The sequence below is a fragment of the Taudactylus pleione genome, unplaced genomic scaffold (assembly GCF_031769625.1).
Source record: "Taudactylus pleione unplaced genomic scaffold, aTauple2 ptg000198l, whole genome shotgun sequence".
NCBI lineage: Eukaryota > Metazoa > Chordata > Amphibia > Anura > Myobatrachidae > Taudactylus > Taudactylus pleione.
The window spans coordinates 18,281,010-18,306,669 of NW_028284600.1; the positions used below are offsets into that span (position 1 = coordinate 18,281,010).

At 40.8% G+C, this 25,660-nt stretch overlaps 1 protein-coding gene across 2 annotated transcripts in view; it reads right to left on the bottom strand.

Moving 5' to 3' along the window:
* Positions 1–955: 955 nt before the first annotated feature.
* Positions 956–25,660, bottom strand: part of ADGRA1 (adhesion G protein-coupled receptor A1) — a 1,066,191-nt gene continuing 1,041,486 nt past the window's right edge. For both annotated transcript variants that reach the window (XM_088476934.1, XM_088476933.1), the window contains 2 exons: positions 10,375–10,470; positions 956–2,511 (listed from right to left, as the gene is read on the bottom strand). In XM_088476934.1, the coding sequence (XP_088333060.1) occupies positions 1,293–2,511; positions 10,375–10,470 (1,315 nt within the window). In that variant the 3' untranslated portion in view covers positions 956–1,292. The remainder of the gene's footprint in view (positions 2,512–10,374; positions 10,471–25,660) is intronic.

Genomic DNA, 25,660 nt, shown 5'->3' on the forward strand with positions numbered 1-25,660 from the left:
CTTTTGGTCACTTTTTGTGAGTTCACTCCCGAAGGCAAACTATACAAGGTAGTGTACAACGTGTGTAGAAAATGGCTTGCACAATGCACAGTGTCACATACAATGGTACTGCATGCGTTGCAAAGACATCTGAGTGAGTTTAATCAAAGTTTATCATAATACCTCATACGAAGGATTGTGCCACTTACACTAGAGGTGAGTTTGTGTCGAGTCAGAAAGGTCTAGAGTAATACCAACATGATTTCCACAGTCTTTAACAATACTGCATTTTAAACATGTAACATTGAAAAACAACAAATGTTTATCCTGACCTGTGTCATGCAAATTACAACCAATACAACACTGCAGATGGAAAAGGAGTCATATTAGCTTATTCTGCCCTCCAACATGGAGAGAGACAAACACGGAGTGGACAATATGCGATTCTAGAGTGCTGGCAGCAGACATTCAGAGGCAATATCATTACGCTACAGATTGTACAGTACTTTATGTAATAAAAACCTTCTATAGATATACCTCTTTGTCAGAATGGTATCACCCACCCCTATGTCACTCAAATGACCTATTTCGGCAAACCACTTTTCCTGGGTCAAACAGGGCATGATTGCTACCAGTGGCGTCTCCAGAGCTGGATTTTTCACTGTGCTGCAACCCCACCTCTGGAGCCGCCACTGGCTGATTCTGAATTACTTTGGCCAATATTTTCAAGAGTACCCATTTCTTGCATGGAGGCAGCCATCTTGTGGCCACTTATTAATTCTTTAGGTACTAGTGGCATCACTGAGGCATGACTTCCTACAGCAAGTTAATGGATGCAGTTACTGAATGGGCTGAAATCCTGTCATGAAGCCACTCCTATAGAATAACACGGAAGCAAGTGATATCTATCTGACATGAGATACAGTAAAAAGTAATTTTTGGTTTAATAGTACAACATGTAAAACATATTACAAAAAATGTTTAGAATAATTTATTGTCATGGTAACAGTGGTATGTGCAACACAGAGAAGTGTATCAAGATTTAACAAAGCAAAGAAAGGGGATATTGCCTCTTCTATCTGCTTCGCACCTTTGTGTTCATGGTTCTTTGCAATACACCTATTGTTATTCCTCTTTAACATGTTTTTTTTTTTTCCCACAATTGCTCCATTATTATTGGTTTCTTTGTATAAACAAAACAGAACCAAGCATCGTACATGTACTGGTGTGCTGTACAGACACATAACAAGTGAACTTAAAAACATGGCATACGTTTTACTAGCGCAGGAAAGACATAAGAGATAGCCCCAGAACTACACAGTAGTTTCGTTTCTCCATGGTCCCGTTTTTATATTTCCTGTATTATCGGAACTATAGACCATGGCTTCATGGATGGTACCCTTGAGTACCCCATTCGGATTTGTTGTGTTAAATGGATATGATTGTCTCCTTGGTTGCATCTCAAAGTGAGTATGGTGCACAGTGTCAGAGTCGGGCATTTTGCCGCAACTAAATATTGCAGTACTTGCATCACTGCTCTCCGGCTGGTTGATCGTAGGGAAAGGGTCGCTTGCTGCACAACAGCCCCGCCTGTGGCCCGTGTGGCCCTCGTGTGTACTGTGCGGGCTGTCCGTGTGCGAGCTGTGGATACTCCCATCAATACTAGAAGGAATGTGGTAAGCGTACTCTCTCTCCGCGGCTGATCTATGTCGACTGAAGTAGCGCGGCTTAGTTCTGCTTTTTAGACACCTGTGAACGTGCATGTTGGGTCTAAAAGCCCCTTCGTTGTGTACGTGGATATGAGCTTCATCTTCCATTAGTTGTTCACAGTGAATCTTTGCACAGCATGGTGTGACCGGCGAAAGGCAGTTTACGTGATTCTGAACCGCTTGCAAATTTGTGAGTTTACAATGACCTATAGAGGGGTGGTTGTACATAGGGGATTTGTTAGCACAAGGTGAATCCTGAATGCAGGTTGCATGCCCTTGGGCGTCTCCATTTATATTTACTTTTTGACGGGCATTAGCTGGCACTGCATAAGCGTTTCTTTTAGATGGACAGCAGGACCACCAACAATGCCAGACATCGTCTCGCTTTGCACAGTGATGGATCAAGGTGAACAGCCCTAAAGTGACACAAAACGCTCCATACAGACAGCTAAATATCATATCCAAGAAATGCCCTTGGGATACAGCAAGGGCCCCAAAGGTCCAGGTTGCTGTAAATAGAAAAAGAGTGAATGCAGCTGCTCGAAGCTGGGCCTTGAATGAATGCTCATTTTCCAGCAGTGACGATGAAAGCAAGGAGCAGCTTGCCTGGGCAACTGGCCCAGCTTCCGTAATATGACTGTGACCCATTTCTGCACCTGCCATCCTCTGCTGCTCCTCCGTCCTTTCCTTCAACTCATACTTGCGTTCAGGATGACGCTTCAGCTGCACGTAGGTACAGAGAAAATAAATACAGGTGACAAGAACAATGAATGCAACGGGGCCATAGAATGCACCAAGGCTGGGCTCCCAAGCCATCCAGCAGCTGTGAATAGATAAAATACAGACACTATTACAGCACAAATAGGTTTCCATTTTTAATACAGCTTTATATACTGGGATCATGTCTGATCATGAGAGGCTCAATAAATTCATCTCTTTACTACTGGGCCAATTACAATGCGGTTATATGAAGCATGCAGCAGACAGAATAAGTTTTATAGTCCTTTCATTCAAGTTCTGAGTACAATTTGTTTTGTTTTTCTTTAGGGATTTTCGCTGTCTACCAGAATGGCTTGGGGGCTTGATGTCAGCAATTCTCAATGTTCTGAGAAGGACAATGTTTATGGTCTCAGAGACTAATATAAAATGTCAGACTGGACATAAAAGATACCAAAAGATCCCCCGGTCCATCCTAAACTCAAGTGGGCAAGTTATCTTAATAATTAGCCATAATTTATTTATTTTATTGTATTAACAGTTACTTATATGGTGCAGACAGAGAGATAGGAGGGCCCTGCTCGCAGGCTTACAATCTATGCTATAGAGTAGCAACATGTGAAAATACTGTCCAGTGATATTTGCCACTGAGCAAGTGGAGGTAAGCACATCACCCATGGTACTGTCTAAATGAACCTTGAGGCAGCACAGTCCTCATCGTAATGTGTTTACTGGGATTTGGTTATAAATGTGATCTTCTAGCAGTTTTAACATTTTAATTTATAAACCTCTGAAAATTAAAACCAAAATGACATTCAATGATATGATGAATGGTGAAAAAGAGGGGCATTATGGTACTGTTCATCAGGTGCTTGCACTAGCAGACCAAATATGGTGGTGGTGTGGGACTGTAGATGAGTGGTGTGGGACTGTACATGAGTGGTGTGGGACTGTAGGTGGGTGGTGTGGGACTGTAGGTGGGTGGTGTGGGACTGTAGGTGGGTGGTGTGGGACTGTAGGTGGGTGGTGTGGAACATCCCAATGTTTACATTTTCATTGTTGGTAGATTTCCAATGAATGTTTACAGTAGAGCCATGGGCTGTCCTTTTGATATTAGAGAAAATTGGCAACTATGTATATTGTATATCAGTGTTATGTTATGGAACAAAATATGTACTATATATTTCTTTTGTATTCTGTTATGGACCCTTGTAACTGAATTTACTGCTGGCCCAGCTTAAATTGAACAAAGCTGTTGAGTTAAGTGTTAAAAGGGAACCAATGGAAAAACCAATAATAGATTTATTGAAGCAATAAAGTACGTTTACAAGCTAATATCACAAATAGAAAAATATATACCAATCAGGGTTTATGATAAACTCATTCGGCATATATGTCATCAACATTCTGACTAGTCAGTTGTGCCGTGTGTAATGCAAATTAGTTTGTAGAGACCTTAGAGTTATGTAGATAAGGATCTTTCCATTTGCAGTATTAAAGAATGACCAAATGCACAATGTTCTTTACATATATACAGCACCGCTAAAAGGAGAAACAAATGTTAAACGCTATGCAAACTACAGTACACAACAATCAATCCATGGTTAGTTGCAGTCTTGCATCTGATCTGATGAGCTATTGACTTATTTCCCCATTTTATTTGCAACTTAACGTCTGACAATGAAAAAATCAGTAGCTTGAATGATGCTATATTTCAACATGTCAAGCTACACTCTTCCATATTATGTCTTTTCCAATAGCCAATTAATACCTTAGTTTACAGGACATTGTACCAGAGCCAATTTTGTGTTACTTTTGATTACTCTGGCCTAGTGTGCATGTGATTACTATGGCCTAGTGTGCTGTTCATTACAGAATCATTTCATGTACTATAAATAAAATGTCCTTGAAAAATGAGAATTGGTATATAGGTTTGTCTGCAGTTTATAAATTAAAAAAATACAGCAAATCACATCACAGCTTACTTACAGTATGTTTACATTTCTCTCACAAACCTCCATCTCTAACACCTCATCGTAATTAAAGAATGTACTGGCATTGTACAAAAGTTCATTGACTTAGAGTCACTGATTAGACCGTTTCTATCATTAGTCTAATTGGTACAACACTAATCTAAACTTGTTTTTGATTGGTTATTACATTTTACTACATATTTGAATATTTAATAATGCCTCTCCTCCCAAGTCTACTAGAAGGCATGCACTTTTATTAGACCAAACAGGTAGTGGCACACAGGTACTTTGCTCACCTGAGTATTGCAAGAGCCAGAATTAGCATTAGCCACGGAAGGTCTATGCCTAGGGGTGACAGAGATTGAGAGGCGACTCTTTCACTCACAGTGGTCTATGTACTAAGCCTTGGAGATAAAGTGGATGGAGATAAAGTACCAACCAATCAGCTCCTGTCATCGTCAAACACAGCCTGCAACTTGGCAGTAAGGAGCTGATTGGTTGGTGCTTCATCTCCATCTACTTTCTCTCTCTCCAAGGCTTAGTACATAGACCCCATGTCAGATTGCAGCCTAGGATCTGCCATTATTCACCTCAGCGCCGGCTTCCCCTGACCTCTCGAGCGGTCAGACGCCAGGTGCGGCAGCGGGTGACACCTGGGGTCTGCTAGGACATCCATGTGCTCGCTCCGTAATTTGGTTCCTGTGGTCACAGTCATGGGCGCAGCCATGACAGTCTAAATCACCTGATTAGCCTTTTGCCCAATGGTAGCATTGGTTGCTGTCAGCTGACACCATCCTCCAATGGACTGCTACTTTAGGATATTTAGCCGGGCTCTGTACAACGTTGTTACTTCCAGTGTATACTAGCTGTTGTTTCTTTCCTAGTGTTTACCTACAGTCTGTGTATGTGTGTAATCTCCTAGTGCCATTCTCCTGTTCCAGTTCTGCATCTGAAGTCACAGTGTGTGTACTTAGTACATCATCTAAGTACAATCTCCTAGTGCCAGCCTGCGTCTGGATCAACAGGGTGTGTACCCAGTACATCACCCAAGTTCAAAGCTTCCAGTATCATTCTCCTGTGCTTGCCCTGTGATAGTTTTCTTCCATTTCCTACTTGTGCCGGATACCTGACCAAAGGGCTGCAACCTGCTTGCTGGGTGCAGCTTAAACCCAAATCCCGCTTGGAGGTGTCACTGGTGAACACCTCCCAGTAAGTTAGACTCCGTGCCTTTGGTCAGGTCTTGCCAACATCCGGTACTTGTGGATGAGGAAGGCATATATCCAGGCCCCTCGCCTCGAAATCCTTTCTCAACCTAGGTCCACGTCTTCTAATACTCCTACAGAGAACCACCAAAGCCCGAACGTGATACCTCACAGTTTGTATGTGAAAAAAACTTACTTATACAGAAAAGTTAAAAGAGGGAAGGAGGAAGATAAATATGGGTGACACAGTGGTTAGCAATGCTGCCTTGGAGCCATGTGTTTGATTCCAACCAGGAGTTGTATGGAGTGTGTATGTGTGTGTGTGTGTATATATATATATATATATATATATATATATATATATTGTGTGTATATATATATATATATATATATATATATATATATATATATATATATTGTGTATATATATATATATATATATATTGTGTATATATATATATATATATATATATATATATATATATATATATATATATATATATATATTGTATATATGTACCGCAGTACAAACCCGTACTGGCAAATTTATTGGCTTTGGTAACATTTGACTCTTGCATGGGTACAGTAGGTAGTAGGAAATACTCTGTAAGTTCCACTTGGGGAGGACTGATGTAAATGATTAAACATTCTATGTAAAGTTCCACAAAATATACTGGCTAAATAAGTAAAGGTTATTAATAATGAAAAGAATAATTGATGTAATTTTAACTGAAGCGGAGTAGAGTTGTGTAGGGACGTGATACTATATACTCTGCTCTGTATCACAACTGGAGAAACTACAGAAATTTGGCTTGTGGATAGGGCATAACTTACTGTCAATAAAGTACTGACAATAATGTCCAAACAGCCTTGAATCCCAATGCTCACACACTCTATTTGCCTGCACATAGCTTGCAGTGTTAGCATTGAGTTCCTGTCACAACCCAACCATTGGACCTCTCTAAAGGTTAATTCTTCTAGACAGTAGAATTTTGAAATCCTAAATATTGCAAGAACTGGATTTCAAAATATTCTTCACATCTGAGGATCTTTAGCTTACTTCATAAAGGGCAGCTAGCAGGACAGCAGACTCCCACAGTTATAATACTAGAGGATGGAGGTTTAACCTATGAAAAAGATTGATTTCAATGGACATCTCCTTTAAACACTGTATTTCAAACATAAATCTGAAGAAAAATGAATAATAGTGATTTGCAAATAATTTTATCTCTTTTGGGTATTCAGAATAAATCATGGTATGTGTCTACGCCATAGTATTATGTTACCGTTTAATATATACAGTATGTCAGTATATTTCTAAAGTGCGAGTTTTTAGAAGTGGAGTTGTTGCCCATAGCAACCGATCAGATTCTAGTTGTTATCTTCTAGAAGGTGCTAGATAAATGATAAGTAGAATCTGATTGGTTGCATTGGGCAACATCTCGACTTCCATTAACACACACTTTAATAAATATACCCCTTAGTGTGCTAAAAAGTGACAGTAAAATGAAACAGATTTAAAAAAAAAAAAAGCAGTCTGGCTTGTCGGGGTTTAAATATTTTTACTTTTTCAATTAACTAAAAGTTTTGTTGATCCATAAGACATATATAATAGGATGCAGTGCCTTATTTAGCCAATGACTCCTTTTCCTGATTCATAAGACCTATAATAGGATGCAGTGACTTATTTAGCCAATGACTCCTTTTCCTGATCCATAAGACCTATAATAGGATGCAGTGCCTTCTTTAGCCAATGACCCCTTTTCCTGATCCATAAGACCTATAATAGGATGCAGTGCCTCCTTTAGCCAATGACTCCTTTTCCTGATCCATTAGACCTATAATAGGATGCAGTGCCTTATTTAGCCAATGGCTCATTTTCCTGATCCATAAGACCTATAATAGGATGCAGTGCCTCCTTTAGCCAATGACTCCTTTCCCTGATCCATTAGACCTATAATAGGATGCAGTGCCTTATTTAGCCAATGACTCATTTTCCTGATCCATAAGACCTATAATAGGATGCAGTGCCTCCTTTAGCCAATGACTCCTTTCCCTGATCCATTAGACCTATAATAGGATGCAGTGCCTTCTTTAGCCAATGACTCCTTTTCCTATAATAGGATGCAGTGCCTTATTTAGCCAATGACCCCTTTTCCTGATCCATAAGACCTATAATAGGATGCAATGCCTCCTTTAGCCAATGACTCATTTTCCTGATCCATAAGACCTATAATAGGATGCAGTGCCTCCTTTAGCCAATGACTCCTTTTCCTGATCCATTAGACCTATAATAGGATGCAGTGCCTTATTTAGCCAATGGCTCATTTTCCTGATCCATAAGACCTATAATAGGATGCAGTGCCTCCTTTAGCCAATGACTCCTTTCCCTGATCCATTAGACCTATAATAGGATGCAGTGCCTTCTTTAGCCAATGACTCCTTTTCCTGATCCATTAGACCTATAATAGGATGCAGTGCCTCCTTTAGCCAATGACCCCTTTTCCTGATCCATTAGACCTATAATAGGATGCAGTGCCTCCTTTAGCCAATGACCCCTTTTCCTGATCCATAAGACCTATAATAGGATGCAGTGCCTCCTTTAGCCAATGACGCCATTTCCTGATCCATAAGACCTATAATAGGATGCAGTGCCTCCTTTAGCCAATGACTCCTTTTCCTGATCCATAAGACCTATAATAGGATGCAGTGCCTCCTTTAGCCAATGACTCCTTTTCCTGATCCATTAGACCTATAATAGGATGCAGTGCCTTATTTAGCCAATGGCTCATTTTCCTGATCCATAAGACCTATAATAGGATGCAGTGCCTCCTTTAGCCAATGACTCCTTTCCCTGATCCATTAGACCTATAATAGGATGCAGTGCCTTCTTTAGCCAATGACTCCTTTTCCTGATCCATTAGACCTATAATAGGATGCAGTGCCTCCTTTAGCCAATGACCCCTTTTCCTGATCCATAAGACCTATAATAGGATGCAGTGCCTCATTTAGCCAATGACGCCATTTCCTGATCCATAAGACCTATAATAGGATGCAGTGCCTCCTTTAGCCAATGACTCCTTTTCCTGATCCATAAAACCTATAATAGGATGCAGTGCCTCCTTTAGCCAATGACCCCTTTTCCTGATCCATAAGACCTATAATAGGATGCAGTTCCTCCTTTAGCCAATGACTCCTTTTCCTATAATAGGATGCAGTGCCTCCTTTAGCCAATGACTCCTTTTCCTGATCCATAAGACCTATAATAGGATGCAGTGCCTCCTTTAGCCAATGACTCCTTTTCCTATAATAGGATGCAGTGCCTCCTTTAGCCAATGACTCCTTTTCCTGATCCATAAGACCTATAATAGGATGCAGCGCCTCCTTTAGCCAATGACTCCTTTTCCTATAATAGGATGCAGTGCCTCCTTTAGCCAATGACTCCTTTTCCTATAATAGGATGCAGTGCCTCCTTTAGGCAATGACTCCTTTCCCTGATCCATAAGACCTATAATAGGATGCAGTGCCTCCTTTAGCCAATGACTTCTTTTCCTGATCCATAAGACCTATAATAGGATGCAGTGCCTCCTTTAGCCAATGACCCCTTTTCCAGATCCATAAGACCTATAATAGGATGCAGTGCCTCCTTTAGCCAATGACTCCTTTTCCAGATCCATAAGACCTATAATAGGATGCAGTGCCTCCTTTAGCCAATGAGTCCTTTTCCTGGAATAAGAGTGGAAGTTTGATGTGACTGTATAGTTCCCATTTCTACCTCTGAAACATACAGCTGAAAGTTTTCTGAGTTTGACCACAGGAACTGACACCATCTTCAGATAATATTGAATTACTCTGGTAGAATTGCATCTGACACTGCAACCTTTAGTGAGTCAAATACTGGGGTAACGGGGAGAGTAGGGGGGCTATCACAAGAAAAAAAATATTAAAACCCTTAGTAAGAGACAGTTACCCTTTATTTTAAAGAAGGTAGTGTCTAGAAAATGAGTGGTAACTTGCTAAATGACTAGGTCAGAGCTTCCCAAACTCCACTATTACAGTCCAGGTTTTAAGGATATCCATGCTTGAGTCCAGATGGTTAAATAAAATTGACTGAGGTATTAATTAAGTCAGCTCTGCTCAAGCATAGATATCCATAAAACCTGGGCTGTAATGGTGAAGTTTGGGAGCCAGTGGACTAGGTGACTGTGGGGTAAGTGTAATAGCCTGTGCCTTGCAGACATCGCTGAGTTCCAGGGGAGTCTGCCTGATGTTTTAAAGGGGCAATCATTAAAACCAACCTGAATTTGCCTTTTAAATGATTGTCCCTTTAAAACATCAGACAGGCTATTACATTTACCCATGCACGTGTCAAAGATTACAAAGCAAAAAAGAAAAGTATACAAAAGGTTACACATATTTCTTACTATATTCCTAGATTTTATCTATGCACAAAGCAACAGCAAAAGCCAATTGCAAACCTAAACCAAATTCCTAAATCCTAACACCCTATCTTTCTCCTGCCACCCAACAGGGAAAACTTAACTCTCAATGGACCATTATGTATATATGTGGAAATATAAAAATCCATATTTTGGTACACAGCAGTTTGGGCAGCTAGTTGCAAATTATGTAAGTTACAGCATTCAGTAAGTGCTTAGAATTAAGACTTGTCAAATTGGACAAGAGTTCTTGAAAGGTTTAATCCCAGGTATGAAAATATGTATAATGTAAGTAGGTGAAGAGCCGTTCATTTCAGATTTCAAACCACCATTTGGAGCCAAATACATTACTTACTAGGGTGCGTGGTCTTCATTTCCATAGTTTTTGATGTTGGTTGCAGCAGTTATGCCACAAATAATAAAAGGGACACCACCGCTTATTAGATATAACCTGTAGAAAGAGAACACATATAGTTTATGACGTTAGTGTGATGCTGGAGATAATAAAAACACAACAATATATATACATTTTATTATAAAGGCAGCGCTTAAAGTGGCTAGCAGATATTTGGGCTGATAGACTTGCCCCCTATCTCACTGGTGAGGCTCAGAAAGCCTATGCTGATCTGTCCTCTGCTGATGCAGAGAAATATGACCTAGTCAAAAGTGCCATACTAGCTCGGTCAGGTCTCACTCCTTCTGGGAAAGCGCAGCTCTTCCACTAATGGGCCCTACTACCAGGGGTTCCTATTCGGAAGCAGGTTGCAGAACTGGACAGACAGGGGCGGAGTTGGCACCAGCCAGAAGACCGAACTGCCACTCAGATTGTAGAAACGGTGGTTGTTGACCAGTGTATAAGAACCCTAGGACGGAATATGCAGCGCTGGGTCATACACGCTGATCCTCAGAATCTAGAGGAATTAAGTACAGTGTTGGAGCGGTATGAGACTGCAGGAAATATGACAAAAATGCCATAAAAGAAACCAGAGAATGAGTGACCCATTAAGATGGCACCCCATTTGCCTGTGACCCTGACTGTCACCCCTGCTCAAGTTAACACCGCTGGAGATGCCAGGGTCGTTTGCTGAGTGCGGAGAGCCAGGTCATGTAAGGCGGGACTGTACCAGAAAAACAGAACCTATGGAGTGTGGGGTTGCTAGTATAGGTGCTACATACCCAGCTTTTTGCACAATGGTACCCCTGGATTCCAGACCCCCATTAATGTGGGAAACTGTGTTACTAAATGGCCGAGAACTCCCAGCTATTATAGACTCGGGGAGTGAGCTAACCCTGATCTCAGAGGCTGTCCTGCCCAGGCCAGTGGAAAAGGTGTCGGGGTTAGCTGAAGTACTCTGCATTCATAGATCCACAGAAAACTTTTCCCGGGTGCGAGTGATCCTCACCATAAAGGGGTGCGCTTATGAGGTGGTCACCACGGTTGGCTCTAAGCTCGTCTATCCTATCATATTGGGACACAATTTCCAAAGATTTGTTGAGCTCTTAAAGGAACCACAGAGACAACATGTACAGTCTCCAAGCCCCTACCTCCAAAAAGGGAGAAGAGTGGAAAAGCACGGCCAGCCCTCTTTAGTAAGGGAACCTCTGCGCAATTAATGTCTAAGGAAAGAAATCCACAACACTTTGTCCAGTTACGGCCAGAGAAAAATATTTGCAGAGGTGTTATACCCAATACAGATGTTGCTATGGATGTGCTGAAAAACCAACTCAGAATTATAATATAAAAATAATGTTTGCACCAAGTGTTATAGTGATTGCACGCTTGCAACCTCTCACCCCAGACTTTAGAATGCTTATTTTGTCAGGTTCAAGTTACTTTTTATATGCTACCGAAGGCGGAATGCCTTAATAACAGTACTCACTTAGGAAGACAGACAAGCAAGTAAAATGATTTATTCTTAACTCAGGATGCATGGCACTGGTACATCTATCATAGGTGCACACCCTGCACCCAGGGCTGACCACTGTGCCTCCTGTGAGGTGCGTCTGCTCCCTATGCTTCTCACGCATTGCTGTCTTGTTAGTGATGTATTCAGAAAGATAGTACTGCACAGGAGCTAGCAAGGACTCTGGCATCGTGCAAGAGTCTATATTCACTTCTGCACATTTACCATCTATTTGAATTTATCATCACACAATAAGTATAGGGATCTGGCACAACTCGTGGAAGGCACTTTTCAGCAGGTACGGGGGGAGGGGGGCTTGGGGCCTGCTTCATGGTAGGGGGTGCCTACTGCACATGACACTCCTCCAGTTCTTAAGATGCTCTAGATATACTGTATGTTGTCCAATTACATCATAGAAATCTTTAAATCTCGATGTATAGGAGCAGAGTGCTGATATCTGGGGCTTCATTGCATGTGGCTACGATTTATCATTGCACTTACAGAAATATAAAATAACTGTGTGTGTGCCTTGGTCTTGAGATTATATCTTACTGTCTAGGGAATGTATATTAAAGCTGATTTCAAACCTACATTTGAAAAAAAAGCAAAACATTTTCATGTGAAAGCAACACCTGCATGCACGGCACTGAAGAGGGCGTGTACTGCTCTGCCTGAGAGTCATGTCCTAAAATTGTCCTAGGTCAACTGTAAATGAGCCATAAAGCAGTAACACAGTTCAGCACAGTGTATTAGATGGTGTGGTCACATACCTGAGGCACCGCAGATGTTTGAGTGCCGTGGATTAACTCCTACTGTTTATATAAAATGTTGTGTCCACACTCTCTCTTGCACCCTACTTTCCCATACATAGGTCAGTCTTCCCCTGGGGCTTATTAATTGAGATTGGGGGGAGGTTCTGTCTCTTTAAGCCTATGAGCTAGCAGACCTCAACCCATAAAAAAGCATAGTCTGTGTATACAGTCTATGTTATTCCTAGTGGCAGAGAAGTTCTCATGTTTTTTGTGAGTCAGTGGTCACTGTAGGGATTGGCCAGAAGGGAAGACTTGGACGTAGTTGGCCGGCCTAACAATATTTTGGAACCAACATTGAAATACAGTTTGGAATGTCATTACGTGAGTGCAGAGCATGTATAATATGATTTATTATACCCAAGATAACCAATCTGTGTCTACTTTGTAGGATTATGGGTCTGGATAGAAATGCACTTGGTGAATAGAGCATAAACACATCACTCTAAAGTCCACATTACAAAAGTTGGTGCACAGAAAGAAAATATACTGCTACAGTAGCTGCAGTAACCAAACGGGTGTGTCCTTTTTCTCTTATTGTTTTACATAATGGAAGCAATATTCTGATGGGTTGCCAAGAGTACAGTACCTGCAAGCTTTTCATTGATGTCTCTGAATGAGACAACCCTAATTTTGTTTTCTATCACTGTACAATTTTCTACGTAAGCCACCACCAGTAAATGCTGCTTCTAGTGCCTAAAGTGTATGATATGCCAACTCCCAAACGATGATATTTATAACTGTATTCCCATATACTTGTGACCTTCATGTTGCTAATTAAATACTAATACCTGCATCTTACAAAGAGCAGTAACAGATGCAAAGATACCTTTGAAATAGCAGACATAAAGCATAGTTGAAAAGATTTTTTGTTGTACTGAAGCAATGTGCTGCCAATTTCAACCCACAGAGTGTCATTATTGTTAGAGGCCTGTCATTCCCACATAAAGCCAAGCTAGTATCTTCTAAAACATACAATAATCTAAACTATAATTCTCTAAATTATTGTGTTACAAAAACCCTGAAAGTAAGATATATTAAATAAAAATGTAAAAATACCTTTTATATCCTTAGCCACCAAATGTACATCTGTGTTTCTAAACAACCGATCACTTATACACAGTAGTGTGCAGTCACTTCAGCTAGTGATAGGCAGTGTATTGTCACTTTAGGTAGTGATAGGCAGTGTGTAGTCACTTCAGGTTGTGATAGGCAGTATATTCTTAATTTTTCTGTGGTATATTCATCTTATTATGCAGAATTCTGCAGAATTCTCAAGCACACTTGTGTATTCTGCCCAGAACTCCCCGATCATGTGTTTGATTCAGCCAGGAAATTGTACCCCAATGCAGCACAGAACAGACTAACAGAGACCATCTGTGTCCCAGGACACTAGCTGGACTCTATATTTACCAAAAAGTAGAATTTAGAAATACTTTGCGTAATGGCAAAAGCAGAATTTGAACATTGTATCGCCAGAACCTCACACCTCTTCGAAGTGTCCTGTCCCCCCACAAATTAACTGCACACAATTCTGCTTCACTTATCTCTAAGTGACAGAAATGAGCTTACACTCTAAGGGATATTTATCAAGCTAATTCTGCCCTTAAAACACATGGGAACTGCTGTTTCTGCATGTTTAAGGGCAGAATTAAGTGTTGCTAGAATGTATCAGGATAGGAAGCAGGAATTATCCGAGATATCACCCGCTTTCCGGTCACCAGTCCTTGCTCCTTGCAGGACTTGTCCCTATAGTTTTCTATGGGGACAGTATGTAACAAGCTTAGAAAAGCGTAGTTTATTACGGAGCTTGCTTGTATGGGCTAATTTCAATAGAGCAGTCCTGCTGGAGAGGGATTTTCTGATCCCTCTCTGGTGGGCTAGAGCTGTTCCTGGTGCTCACTGCAAATTTTCTGGCCTGCACATGAGCAATTGGAAGGCTGCACATGTGCCGTAGCGCTCCTGGGTCTGAACCCATAAGCAGAGTGATTGACTGTAGCTTGATACATACCCTCGAAAAAAAAAAAAATCCTTATTTCCCCAATATGATGCAATAAGTAATCTTAATTTTGGGGGGCTTACAGCACTTTTTAATAAATATGCTCCCAAATATGTTGACCAGCAATAATGCTGTAATTCGTTATAACATTACAATATCCAGTGCTGATACTCTTTAATAATAAGGGTTAGGCAGATGGATTAAGGGGAGAGAGAGTTTAGTTCATGCTTGCCGACATTCTGGCTGCCCCTTGCGGGAGCAGCCAGATCGGCATAGCAGGGGGCGTAGCCGGTATAGGGTAGAGATCTTACCCACCATTTGTGTGCGGAGCGTAGGGTGTCATTTGGGCCCACCGCCCCGCTACACAATGCAGAGATTACCGGCATTGTGCAGCAGGGAGCGGGGCCAAAATGACGCAATTCAGGATGAATCGTGTCATCGGCCACGTCCGCAGGGTCGGCGGCCGATTCGGGAGGGTATGCAAGTATGGTATAGTGCTTCTGAATAAAACCATTTAATGGTGTTAAAATTTTTTTTAAAATCAACCGTTTTAACATCACCGTATCCGTTTTTTGTCCAGTAAGAAAAGAGATGATATGTGGTTAAAAAAAAAATCGCACCATCTTTTAACTTTAGTTCCAAGATAATTCATATTAATTGTGATCACTTTCAATCTGCTGTATAAACTAATCATATTTTCCAGCGAGGGTACTTGCAGCTGCAGTACCTGTAATAATCTTACTTTGATCTCAGAAACTTGGTATTCATCTATCTAAATGCTAATTGACTTATTACCCTTTGCCTTTCCTTTCTTGCTTAACCATAATTAATTCCAACTGTAATTCTAAAATGTGGATGAAATGTAATTTCTTTTTACATTATGTTCCTCATGTATTGACAACCATGTAAAATGTTACATTAGTAGTGTGTGATCTGGGTTTGTATATGGATATTATAATAACATGCTATTGGGTCTGTTTACACAGCTTATAACTATATGCAAAATGTATTCAGCACCCATTACCCATCACACTACAGATAACTAGAGGATAATTTAGGCCAGGAGCTCCTGACCTTTTTTGACTGAGATACCAATTATGTCTGTGAACCGCTGATATGACCCATGGTTTGATTTTAATACATAAAGTGCTTCTTTTTTTATTTTTATTTTTAGAATTTTACCATTCTCAATAAATGATGTAAAATATAAAAAAAAAAAAAACATGAATAGGAAATTGGGAGATCTGCATATAACAATCACTGATTTTCCACTGATAACACACAATGGGCCGTATTTAATTGCCGGCGAAAAGTCCCAGAGGTTTTCGCATGTCGGAGTTTTCGCCGTCATCGCTAGTATTGCCTCGGGAAAAGTATCGCGCTCGTCACCGCGACTCGCCCTATTCAATTGCAAAGGACGCAAGAACACGTCCCGGCGAAACTGAAATCTGCGAAAAATCCTGTCAGGTTTGGGGAAATCACCCTGACACCCCCCAAAAGATGCACTGACATGGGGGATCACTATGGATACCCCCAAATAACCCTGCTGGAGGTATTTGGGGTGCTTAAATGCTCTCAATTGGTGCTATTTAGCGTCTTTGCACAAGTGGTGAAGAATAGAAATTAGCAGGTTTTTTTTTTTTTTTTAAATAAGTTGTCCCAGCTTATTTGGGGTGCTTGAAAATGTAAGTTGGGTGTATTTTGACCCCAGTAGCTGTCGCATGCATTCTGCTAAGTGATATATATTTTTAAAATCAATTGATCTCAAATAACTGGTTATCTTGACATAGTTTGTGCATACGCAAAGGAGCTCTGCTACAGACACAGTGTATGCAGTAAGTGACAAGATAACACACCTGCGCTCTGAGGATAATATGAGTAACAGTATATATTACAAATGAAATTACTATGAATTTTAAATACTGTATTACAATTTCTTCACAATACATATAAAAATATCAGTGATAATCGTGCCTAAATAAGATCGTAATAAGCAGGTGGTGCACAGTGTTGGACTGGCCCACTGGGGTACAAGGAAAATCCCTGGTGGGCCCCACTGCCTTTGTCAGGTTCAAGACATCAAATATAGATTGTTACTCTATTAGATGGTCAGTTACCTGGTGGATCAGGACCACTGATCAGCATAGGGGCTTAATTTCCTTCTATAGAAACTACACCAAGATTTGCCTAATGGCTAGCCTAGCATCTGTGGTGGCTGGCCATGCCCCCTCTAGTGGATGACCGGGCCCCTTAAGCATGGGCCCCATTTACTACATTCCCCCAGTGGGTACTTCATGTCCCAGTCCGACACTGATGGTGCATAATGATTCTTAAACACTCTTATAGGAATTAATTTGAGCCTTAAAGTTCAAAACATAATGCCCATCAAGCAATAATGTTATTTCTTAAACAATCATGAATACTGGGGGGTATATTTACTAAAGTGCAGGTTTTTGAAAGTGGAGATGTTGCCCATAGCAACCAATCAGATTCTACTTCACATTTAACTAACACCTTCTAGAAGATAATGGCTAGAATCTGATTGGTTGCTATGGGCAACATCTCCACTTTTAAATACACGCAATTTAGTAAATATACCCCTGGGTATTCGCGACCAGGTGAATTGTAAAGTTAGGGGTATATAATTGTGGTTGCTCTGGAGAGAGATATCGTACCAACCAATCGGCTCAAACTGTCACTGTATTGTGTTTGAAAAATGACAGGAGCTGATTGGTTGGTATTTTATCTCAAATGTAATAGGGTGAGAGTTTAGCAATTGTGAGCGTTTACCAGTAAACTCTCACCTTGGTCGAGGTTTTACCATTTTAAAGATAAAAATCTGGATGATAGTTTAAATCGTGAGCAATTTTGGAGGCTAAAAATATGCAAGTTTGAATGTTCTTGGACTTTGCTCAAATTTAAAAAGTGTGAAAGTTTACTGCTAAACTCATATTTTCTACACTCTCACCCTATTATATTTGGCCCCAAGGCTTGATACATTTCCCCCACAGTATAAAGAGCAATTCCCCAAATGTAAACAGCAGCTGCTCCTCCAAAACCGAATATGCCCAGAAAATGGGTATTAGACACTGCACCACCCAGGCACAAAGTAAAGCACACTGACACATTGCTGTGCTCAGTGCATTTTTGTGAATGGAATTGGAAGAATGTATACCCTGTTACATCACCAAACATCGCAATGAAGCGGGCTACGGTTGCCACCATCTCCTTTCCGGAATTAAATTGAAAATCCATCGCCATCAGTTCGAAAACATTGATGGTTGGATACTGATGGCCAACCATACCACCAAAGTCCATCCTAACATCATTACAACACCCACTCTCCACCAATATTTACTCCCCAAACACGCATTCATTCTGTCCTTGAAGATAAACTAGCTTGGTGACTGCTTGCTCAAGTGACGGATTTCATTTTTGTGTTATATATTTGATCTCTCTAATACATAACACAGCCAATCATGCTACAGTAAGTGTTCCATCTTCAGCATCCTATTTAGAAGGAATCGTCTAGTAAGCAGGCTTCTCTCACCTTCCACTTTATTGCCTACTTGCCACTACGTGGTCGATTCACCCCGTGAGTCTGTGCGGCTATATGTTGGCGCTTGCGGTACAACGGGACTTGATGATTTTTGTTCGCAGCCCAATAGGGATGAGTACAAAAATAAGCAAAACCAGGGCGAGATTGGGCCAAGATGGGCGAGAGGAAGAGCCGCTACTAGTGTTTCTACACCATTGCCACTGTCGTCACTATGGGGGTACGGGGAGTGCGGACAGCACCAGGACACTGAAAATGGACACTGCTGGCACCTCCTCATTGACCTGGAACCGGGCACTGCACTATGATAAATTGTGCAGCGCCCAGCTCCCGGTCACTGAGGAGGAGCCAGCAATGCGGGTAGAGTCTCTGGGGGCAGACCGGCATCGCTGGGCACTCCCCCAGTATGAGGAAACCATGTGTGTATGTGTGTGTGGGATGGGGGGGGCATGAGGCTACACCCCTTTCCTGCAAGGCCAAGCACCCTTTTATGGCTGTGCACACTACAAGTGCTTGCAGGGGGGCTGTTTGACGGACTGGGTGTCAACGACCTTTTAGACGCCATTACCCATTGCAACAGCAGTACGCCCCCCTCGCGGCTAATTGCATTGACCCTTACTTTGTTAATATTCATGATATTTGGAAATTCCTTTGTTTAATTGTATGACCCAACTGAAAATGGAAATTACATAAAGTAGGAAAATTTGAGTAGTAAGCTTATGTGGTCAGATAATGTGAGTCCATACGATTTAATTAGTACAGTTTGAACCTAGGCAAGATATCAGTTTTTACCCACATCTTCCCCCAAATTGTGTAAAAATAAATAAATAAATAATGGATTTGACTAATCTGGCCTTTGTAGCCTATGCTGGATGCTAGGTTGCCTAATGGATAAGCCAGTTCTGGCACCATTTTAAACACTCCATGTAAAATATAACGACCATACTTAGGAATTAGAATATTGATAAAACCTAGGCATATTTAATTGTTTTTATGAAAAAATATATTGTATGTTTAATCTGTTTTATTAATAAAGACTAATTGCTGTGGCGCTGGGTTCTGACTATTCTTTAAGAAGGATCTGTGTGTAAAACACACAACATAAAGACATCACAAGGGATTTAGGGCCTTGTTAGAATAGCAAGAGAATATATGGCAAATATCATGTGAGAGAAGACGAGCCTTACTCATAGCAACAGTATGGAGAAGATAAGGTAAAGGGATGATCAATGACTACTGGCCTCTGTATCTCTGTCTTCTGAGATAAACACAGGTTCTATAGTCTGAACTGGAGGTGACACGAAAAAAACAATGATTCAATTCAGTGTTTTGCACTTATCAGTAGTAATTCATAGAATGGTCTAAAAATCAGTTGGCTCTGATGCATTTGGCTAATATAAAACAGGGAATAGTTGTAGCTGTAGCAATGCCCGTGGCCAGGGCCGGATTAAGCTCTGTGGGGGCCCCTGGGCAACAAAAATGTGGGGGCCCCTATCAATAAAGGATATATATATATATATATATATATCTATCTATACATATGAAATGCCCCCTGTAGTCGTGCACCCTAAAGTAGTGCCCCCAGTATTAACTCCCCCTCCGCGCCCACACACCTGTGAAAAACTTACCTGTCAGGGCACCCGGGTCCCGCCGTCGTGGCTGCCGCTGCCTGCTGGATCTAACTAGATCCAGTAAAGGCACGCAGGCTCCTCTCATCGCGCAGGTGCCGTCATGACGTCATCCGCGCAATGAATCACTGGGAACGCTGGCCTCTGAAGCGATCAGGGGCCAGTGTTCCCAGTTAGTTGGTCACGATCTACATGCAGGAGCTCCGCGAGCTTCTAGTAGATCGCGACCAACCTTAGCCGGACCTGACCTGAGGCATGTGGCCAGGGGTCGCGGGACAGTGTGTGGGGGCCCCCTATGTGTGGGGGCCCCTGGACGACCGCCCCTGTCGCCCTGCCTTTAATCCGGCCCTGCCCGTGGCTATTTAATCGCAGCCTGCGGGCTGCACTCAGCGCAGATTTCTGCTCGTCCCCTCTTGAGTTTTGAGCAGAAATCCGCATTAAGTTGGGCTTTCTGCACTTATCACTGCTGCCAGGAACGTGCTAACCTATTTGTCCGGGTACTTATCCCGGAATCTATGGGCTAACCTGTGTTAGCCATGGATTTATCGTGTAAAAAAAAAGGCTTGTAATTCAATAACTCTGTTCGTATAACTCAGAGACTACAACCCTTTTCCTTGCACGGTAAGGTAATAAGGCTAATTGAATCCGGCCCTAAGTTGTTTTCCTATAACAGAATACAATGTCAACACTAGTGTTTGTCGTTTTATATGTATAGTATAATGTCTCACCAATATATACTGTATAATAGACAATGTATGTAACTGTACTGAATGTGTGTATTATTATTATTATTATTATTATTATTATTATTATTATCATCCTCTCAATGTATAGACCTGAATAATATGATACAGTTATATATATATATATATATAGGATAATGATATTGAAAAGATATACTTTTGTTATACTTTATAATTCAGGTTTATCGATCATTTGAAGCATTGGATGGTTAGGTCATTCTTTTGGACACTAGGTTATAGATCTATGGCCCAGATTTATCATCAAGTGATATTCTTGTTATCTCTCTTAAACTGTGCTCCAACCAATCAGCTCCTAACTGTCAATTTTCAAACACATGACAGTTAGGAGCTGATTAGTTATAGCACCATTTAAGACTAGTAACGAGTGATAACAAGGGGAAGCAGTCGGGAAGCCGACAGACAGAATCCCAGTAATAGGGTCTCCGGGCTGTGGCATTACAGCCCGGTCGTTTTGGGTACGGTGCTGGTTTTAAATATAGGGGGACCCCTACGCAATTTTTTCCCCCTATATTTAAAACTAGGACTGGCCCTGCAGCCTGGTGCTGGTTCGTAAATTACGGTGGAACCCTACTCATTTTGTTCCCCGTAATTTTTGGAACCAGGACCGGCTGACACGTCTGGGGCTGGTTGGCCTTTTGAGGGGGGGACCCGTCATTTTATTTATAGAATTGAACCCGTTTTTTACAGGTCTAACACACAAGCAGCCTGCACATATCTCACTGATATGTGCAGGCTGCTAGCTCGGAAGAGATTTGCAGAGAGAAAACACTGCAATCTCGTGTGAATAATCTCATCTTCACTTTCAACTCGTGGGAGATATCTCGATCTGCTTCACCATCGGCCATCTCACTTTCAGCTAAACTCACTTCTTAGTAAATTTAAGACATGAAAAACGGGAAAATCGCCCGAGATTTGGCGATGCAAATCGAGATAGAAAAAAAACTAAACTCGACCATTCTCGATTCTTAGTAAATTTACCCCTAGGTGTGTTATAAAATGTGTGTATGTATATATAAGGAATGGGCATCATTGCATGTGCTTGTTCTGGGTACCATGGCTCATTGTACCTCTGCATCTATTGGGTCCGAGGCCGGGGGGCGGTCGGGCGAATGAGGGGGGTCCTGTCTTTTTAATTTGTACTGGGCCGCACAATTTCTCATGGCAGCACTGATTCCAGGTAGAAAAATTAATTTCAAATTTATGAAGGTTTTTCTAAACTCTACTGGTTAGTCTGGTTTTGTGAACCACAGTTATCCTTTAAGCTAATGGCCCACATCCAATGCCCTTTCTGCTCTGCCTCAAAACCAGTCTGTAGAATATCTACTTTTTAGTTTTAGCTCCTATGATCTAGGCCATAAAATCATGACTTAGATTTTGTTTGGCAGAGTCTTGTTCAAATACTTTAGGATTTGCTTACATCCTGAATTTGATTAAAAAAACACCAACAAATGAGGGAGATAAAGTGTGTTCTGCTGAAAAGCCAGCCAGCCATCCATTCCAGCTGTAATGCTAGCGGAACAGTGCAGCCAGACTGAAGTCATGCATTCTGGGCAATTCTTATTTCAAGCATAAAAAATGTTAGTAACTGCTCAGCATAGCCTGATGCTTTGTCTTACTCCCTGTGCCTGCTGTGTCTGCTGCTGGCTTGCATTCACTACAGTATGTATGATAAAGCTATGATTTTTACCATTCATGGGAAATCTCATTCATACTTAACACTCAGTGCCATTTAAATTGCTACAGAGGCTGCTGAACTGTGTCAGAAATTCCATTTAAAAGACTGTAACGTTAACAGCATCGATATTTCCATTGTCAGCAGAGGTGCTGATATATGCCAAGTGTTCAGTGCCCTGCTGATTGCTGCCAGTCCTTCAGTATTATTATAACTACAGAACACATCTGGTCTATGGTCACAGCCTGGATGTCGGATCTCAGCAGCCAATTACTCCTCATCAGCAATGGTAACAAGACCTCTCTGCGGATTCAGAACATACATGAACCTGTGTAGCATAATGAAAGTGACCTGTTTAAGTGGTCGATATTTCTATTAATGAAGGTGTGTTTTAATGAAAGTGCCAAGATTAAGTGGGCAACTTATTTTTAAATAAGGGTTACTTTAATGAGCATGACTCTCCCTGGACATGGTTTGAATGAATTTGACATGTTCAAGTGTTCAGTGCGTTTATAATTACAATATGTGCTGCTATCACTGTTAGTAGGTTTATTTTATATGTGCATATTAAACAAAGTGGTCAATAGATCAAAGCTAAGCTCTAAATTAATGGTAAAACTGTATGCATAAAGGATGTTGCCCAGATTTGTTTAATTAGCTGGTACTGGTAAGAAGACAGAATGCCGACGCTCAGAATCGACACCAGAATATTTTCCATTATGTTGACATGGTTAAAATTAGAGATGTGCGGTTCGGTTCTACTTGGTTCTTTTCACCAAGTTAGCTCAAGTTTGGATTTATCTTATTGGCTATCCAAACCAGGTGAGAGCGTAAGATAGCCAATAAGATTCCGTTTTTCCAATCCAACCCTAACTGAGTAGAACCGAACGGCTCATTTCTAGTTAAAATGTTGACATCAATCATGTTGACATGGACACAGGGCCTGATTCAGACCCGCTCGCAAGCGCGTCGATGGCTAGGTAGTGCGCACGTGCGAGCCCCGGAGTGAGCGAGAAATCACTCGCTCCGGCGCTCGCATCCAAAAGGGGCGGCTGTCGATATTGATCGACAGCTAGCCCCGTTTGGTAGGCGGGTTGGGGGGTGGGGGTGGCTGGCCAAACTGAGGCGTTCCCGAAGGAACGCCTGCCGTTTCGGGGCGGCCCCACTGACATCACGAGTGATGTCAGTGGTGAGCTTCCGGCTCTATTAGAGCCGGAAGCTCACTGGGGCTTGCCAAAGAAAAAATTAACCAAGCGCTAATATGTCAAATAGGTCAAATAAAAGTGCAGCAGTGAAGATAATAGGTGATTGTCAACCTCCTCAGAGAACAAGAAATTATAATATATAATAATATTTATGCTGGGACACAGGCAGTAGTATGTATTATATAAATAAGTGTTTTATTTCACCTTGAACATACATATAAAAATTAGTCATATATTGTAGCAAAAATAGAAATAAATCATAAATAAATTGTTAATAGATTAAGGAGTTGATCAGGCACCTGATCTAAAAGAGCTGAATATTTAGATACAAATTGCAATGACACTATTAAAACTGGATACACTTCAATACAAAAAAGGAATAATGAAAAATATTGCATAAAAGAATAAGCACAAGTTGCCTACATGTAAGGAGAAAGCAAAAAATCAGAAATTATAGTATAAGGACATCATTCAATTTGTGAATGAGAATGGGGGTCCAGTACTGTCCCTGCATGTAATTCCAGTCCTGTAGATAGAAAATAAATGGGCAAAGTACCTTTACATGGATTCAGGGGAACCGGAGAATGTTGAACTCACAATGAGATGTTTGCAAATAAACGGGACTCCTGTCTCCGTTCTAGCCATTGAATGTGTAGCAGCGGTCAAGCTTGTCAGACCGCAAATGAGGCGGCTCCACGTGTGGGCTGAACTACGTATTGGTGTGTCAGACGGAGTAGCTGGAAAACTCACCGACGAGTGCCTCCCGTCTCCGGCTTGTTGAGACCTGGATCGGGACGCAGTCAGGGCGGTTAGCCAGTGGAGTGAGGAAATCCCCGTGTGCCGGCTCTACAACAGAGCACGTCTCTGTCACCACAGCAGCCTCTTCAAGTGGAATCTCACGCCAAGAATAATAGCGGTCAGCCGGTGCATATGTAGGCAATTAAGAAGATGGTAAAATAATGTCCAGAAATTGATCCAAGAGAACAGCAACGCGTTTCGACTACACTTGTAGCCTTTTTCGAGCTAAAATGTTCTCCCATTATAAATTTGCTGTATAAATAGCAGTAGGTTTTTAATCATTGGATAATTGCTTAATTAGTTTTAGCCAGTTTTTTAACTCCTTGTGAACTGATCCCATATATAGCAAGTGGATCATATGGTAATTATAAATGCAATCGTACCATAAAAACAAAAAGAGCAAAACATCAAATGACACTAATAGCTAAATATTAATACTTATTAATACAACATTAGTATATGACAATAACTTAATATATACACACAAACATAGCCTTCTGTCCCGGCAAAAAAAAACATAACAAATAAATCGAATAAAAATTAAAATTAAATGTAATCAAAGTATAATTACTATATAAATTAATAATAATAATATCAATATCAATAATAATAATCTTAGATAAAAATAATCAATATAGAAATATTAATAAATCCATATAAAATTACATTATTAATCCAATAACGATAACTAAATCTTAGACCTTTTTAAATAAATTAGATATAATATATTGCACATAAAGAGCCCAAATGAGCCATGATCAGTCCATCAGCGCATAAAACATGCAAACACATACACATATATATATGTGCAAATGCATATATATACATACACAAGCTTGACTGCTGATACACATTCAACGGCTAGAACGGAGACAGGAGTCCCGTTTATTTGCAAACATCTCATTGTGAGTTCAACATTCTCCGGTTCACCTGAATCCATGTAAAGGTACTTTGCCCATTTATTTTCTATCTACAGGACTGGAATTACATGCAGGGACAGTACTGGACCCCCATTCTCATTCACAAATTGAATGATGTCCTTATACTATAATTTCTTATTTTTTGCTTTCTCCTTACATGTAGGCAAATTGTGCTTATTCTTTTATGCAATATTGTTCATTATTCCTTTTTTGTATTGAAGTGTATCCAGTTTTAATAGTGTCAATTTAATAGTGTCAATGTTACAATTTATTTATGATTTATTTCTATTTTTGCTACAATATATGACTAATTTTTCTATGTATGTTCGAGGTGAAATAAAACACTTAGTTATATAATACATACTACTGCCTGTGTCCCAGCATAA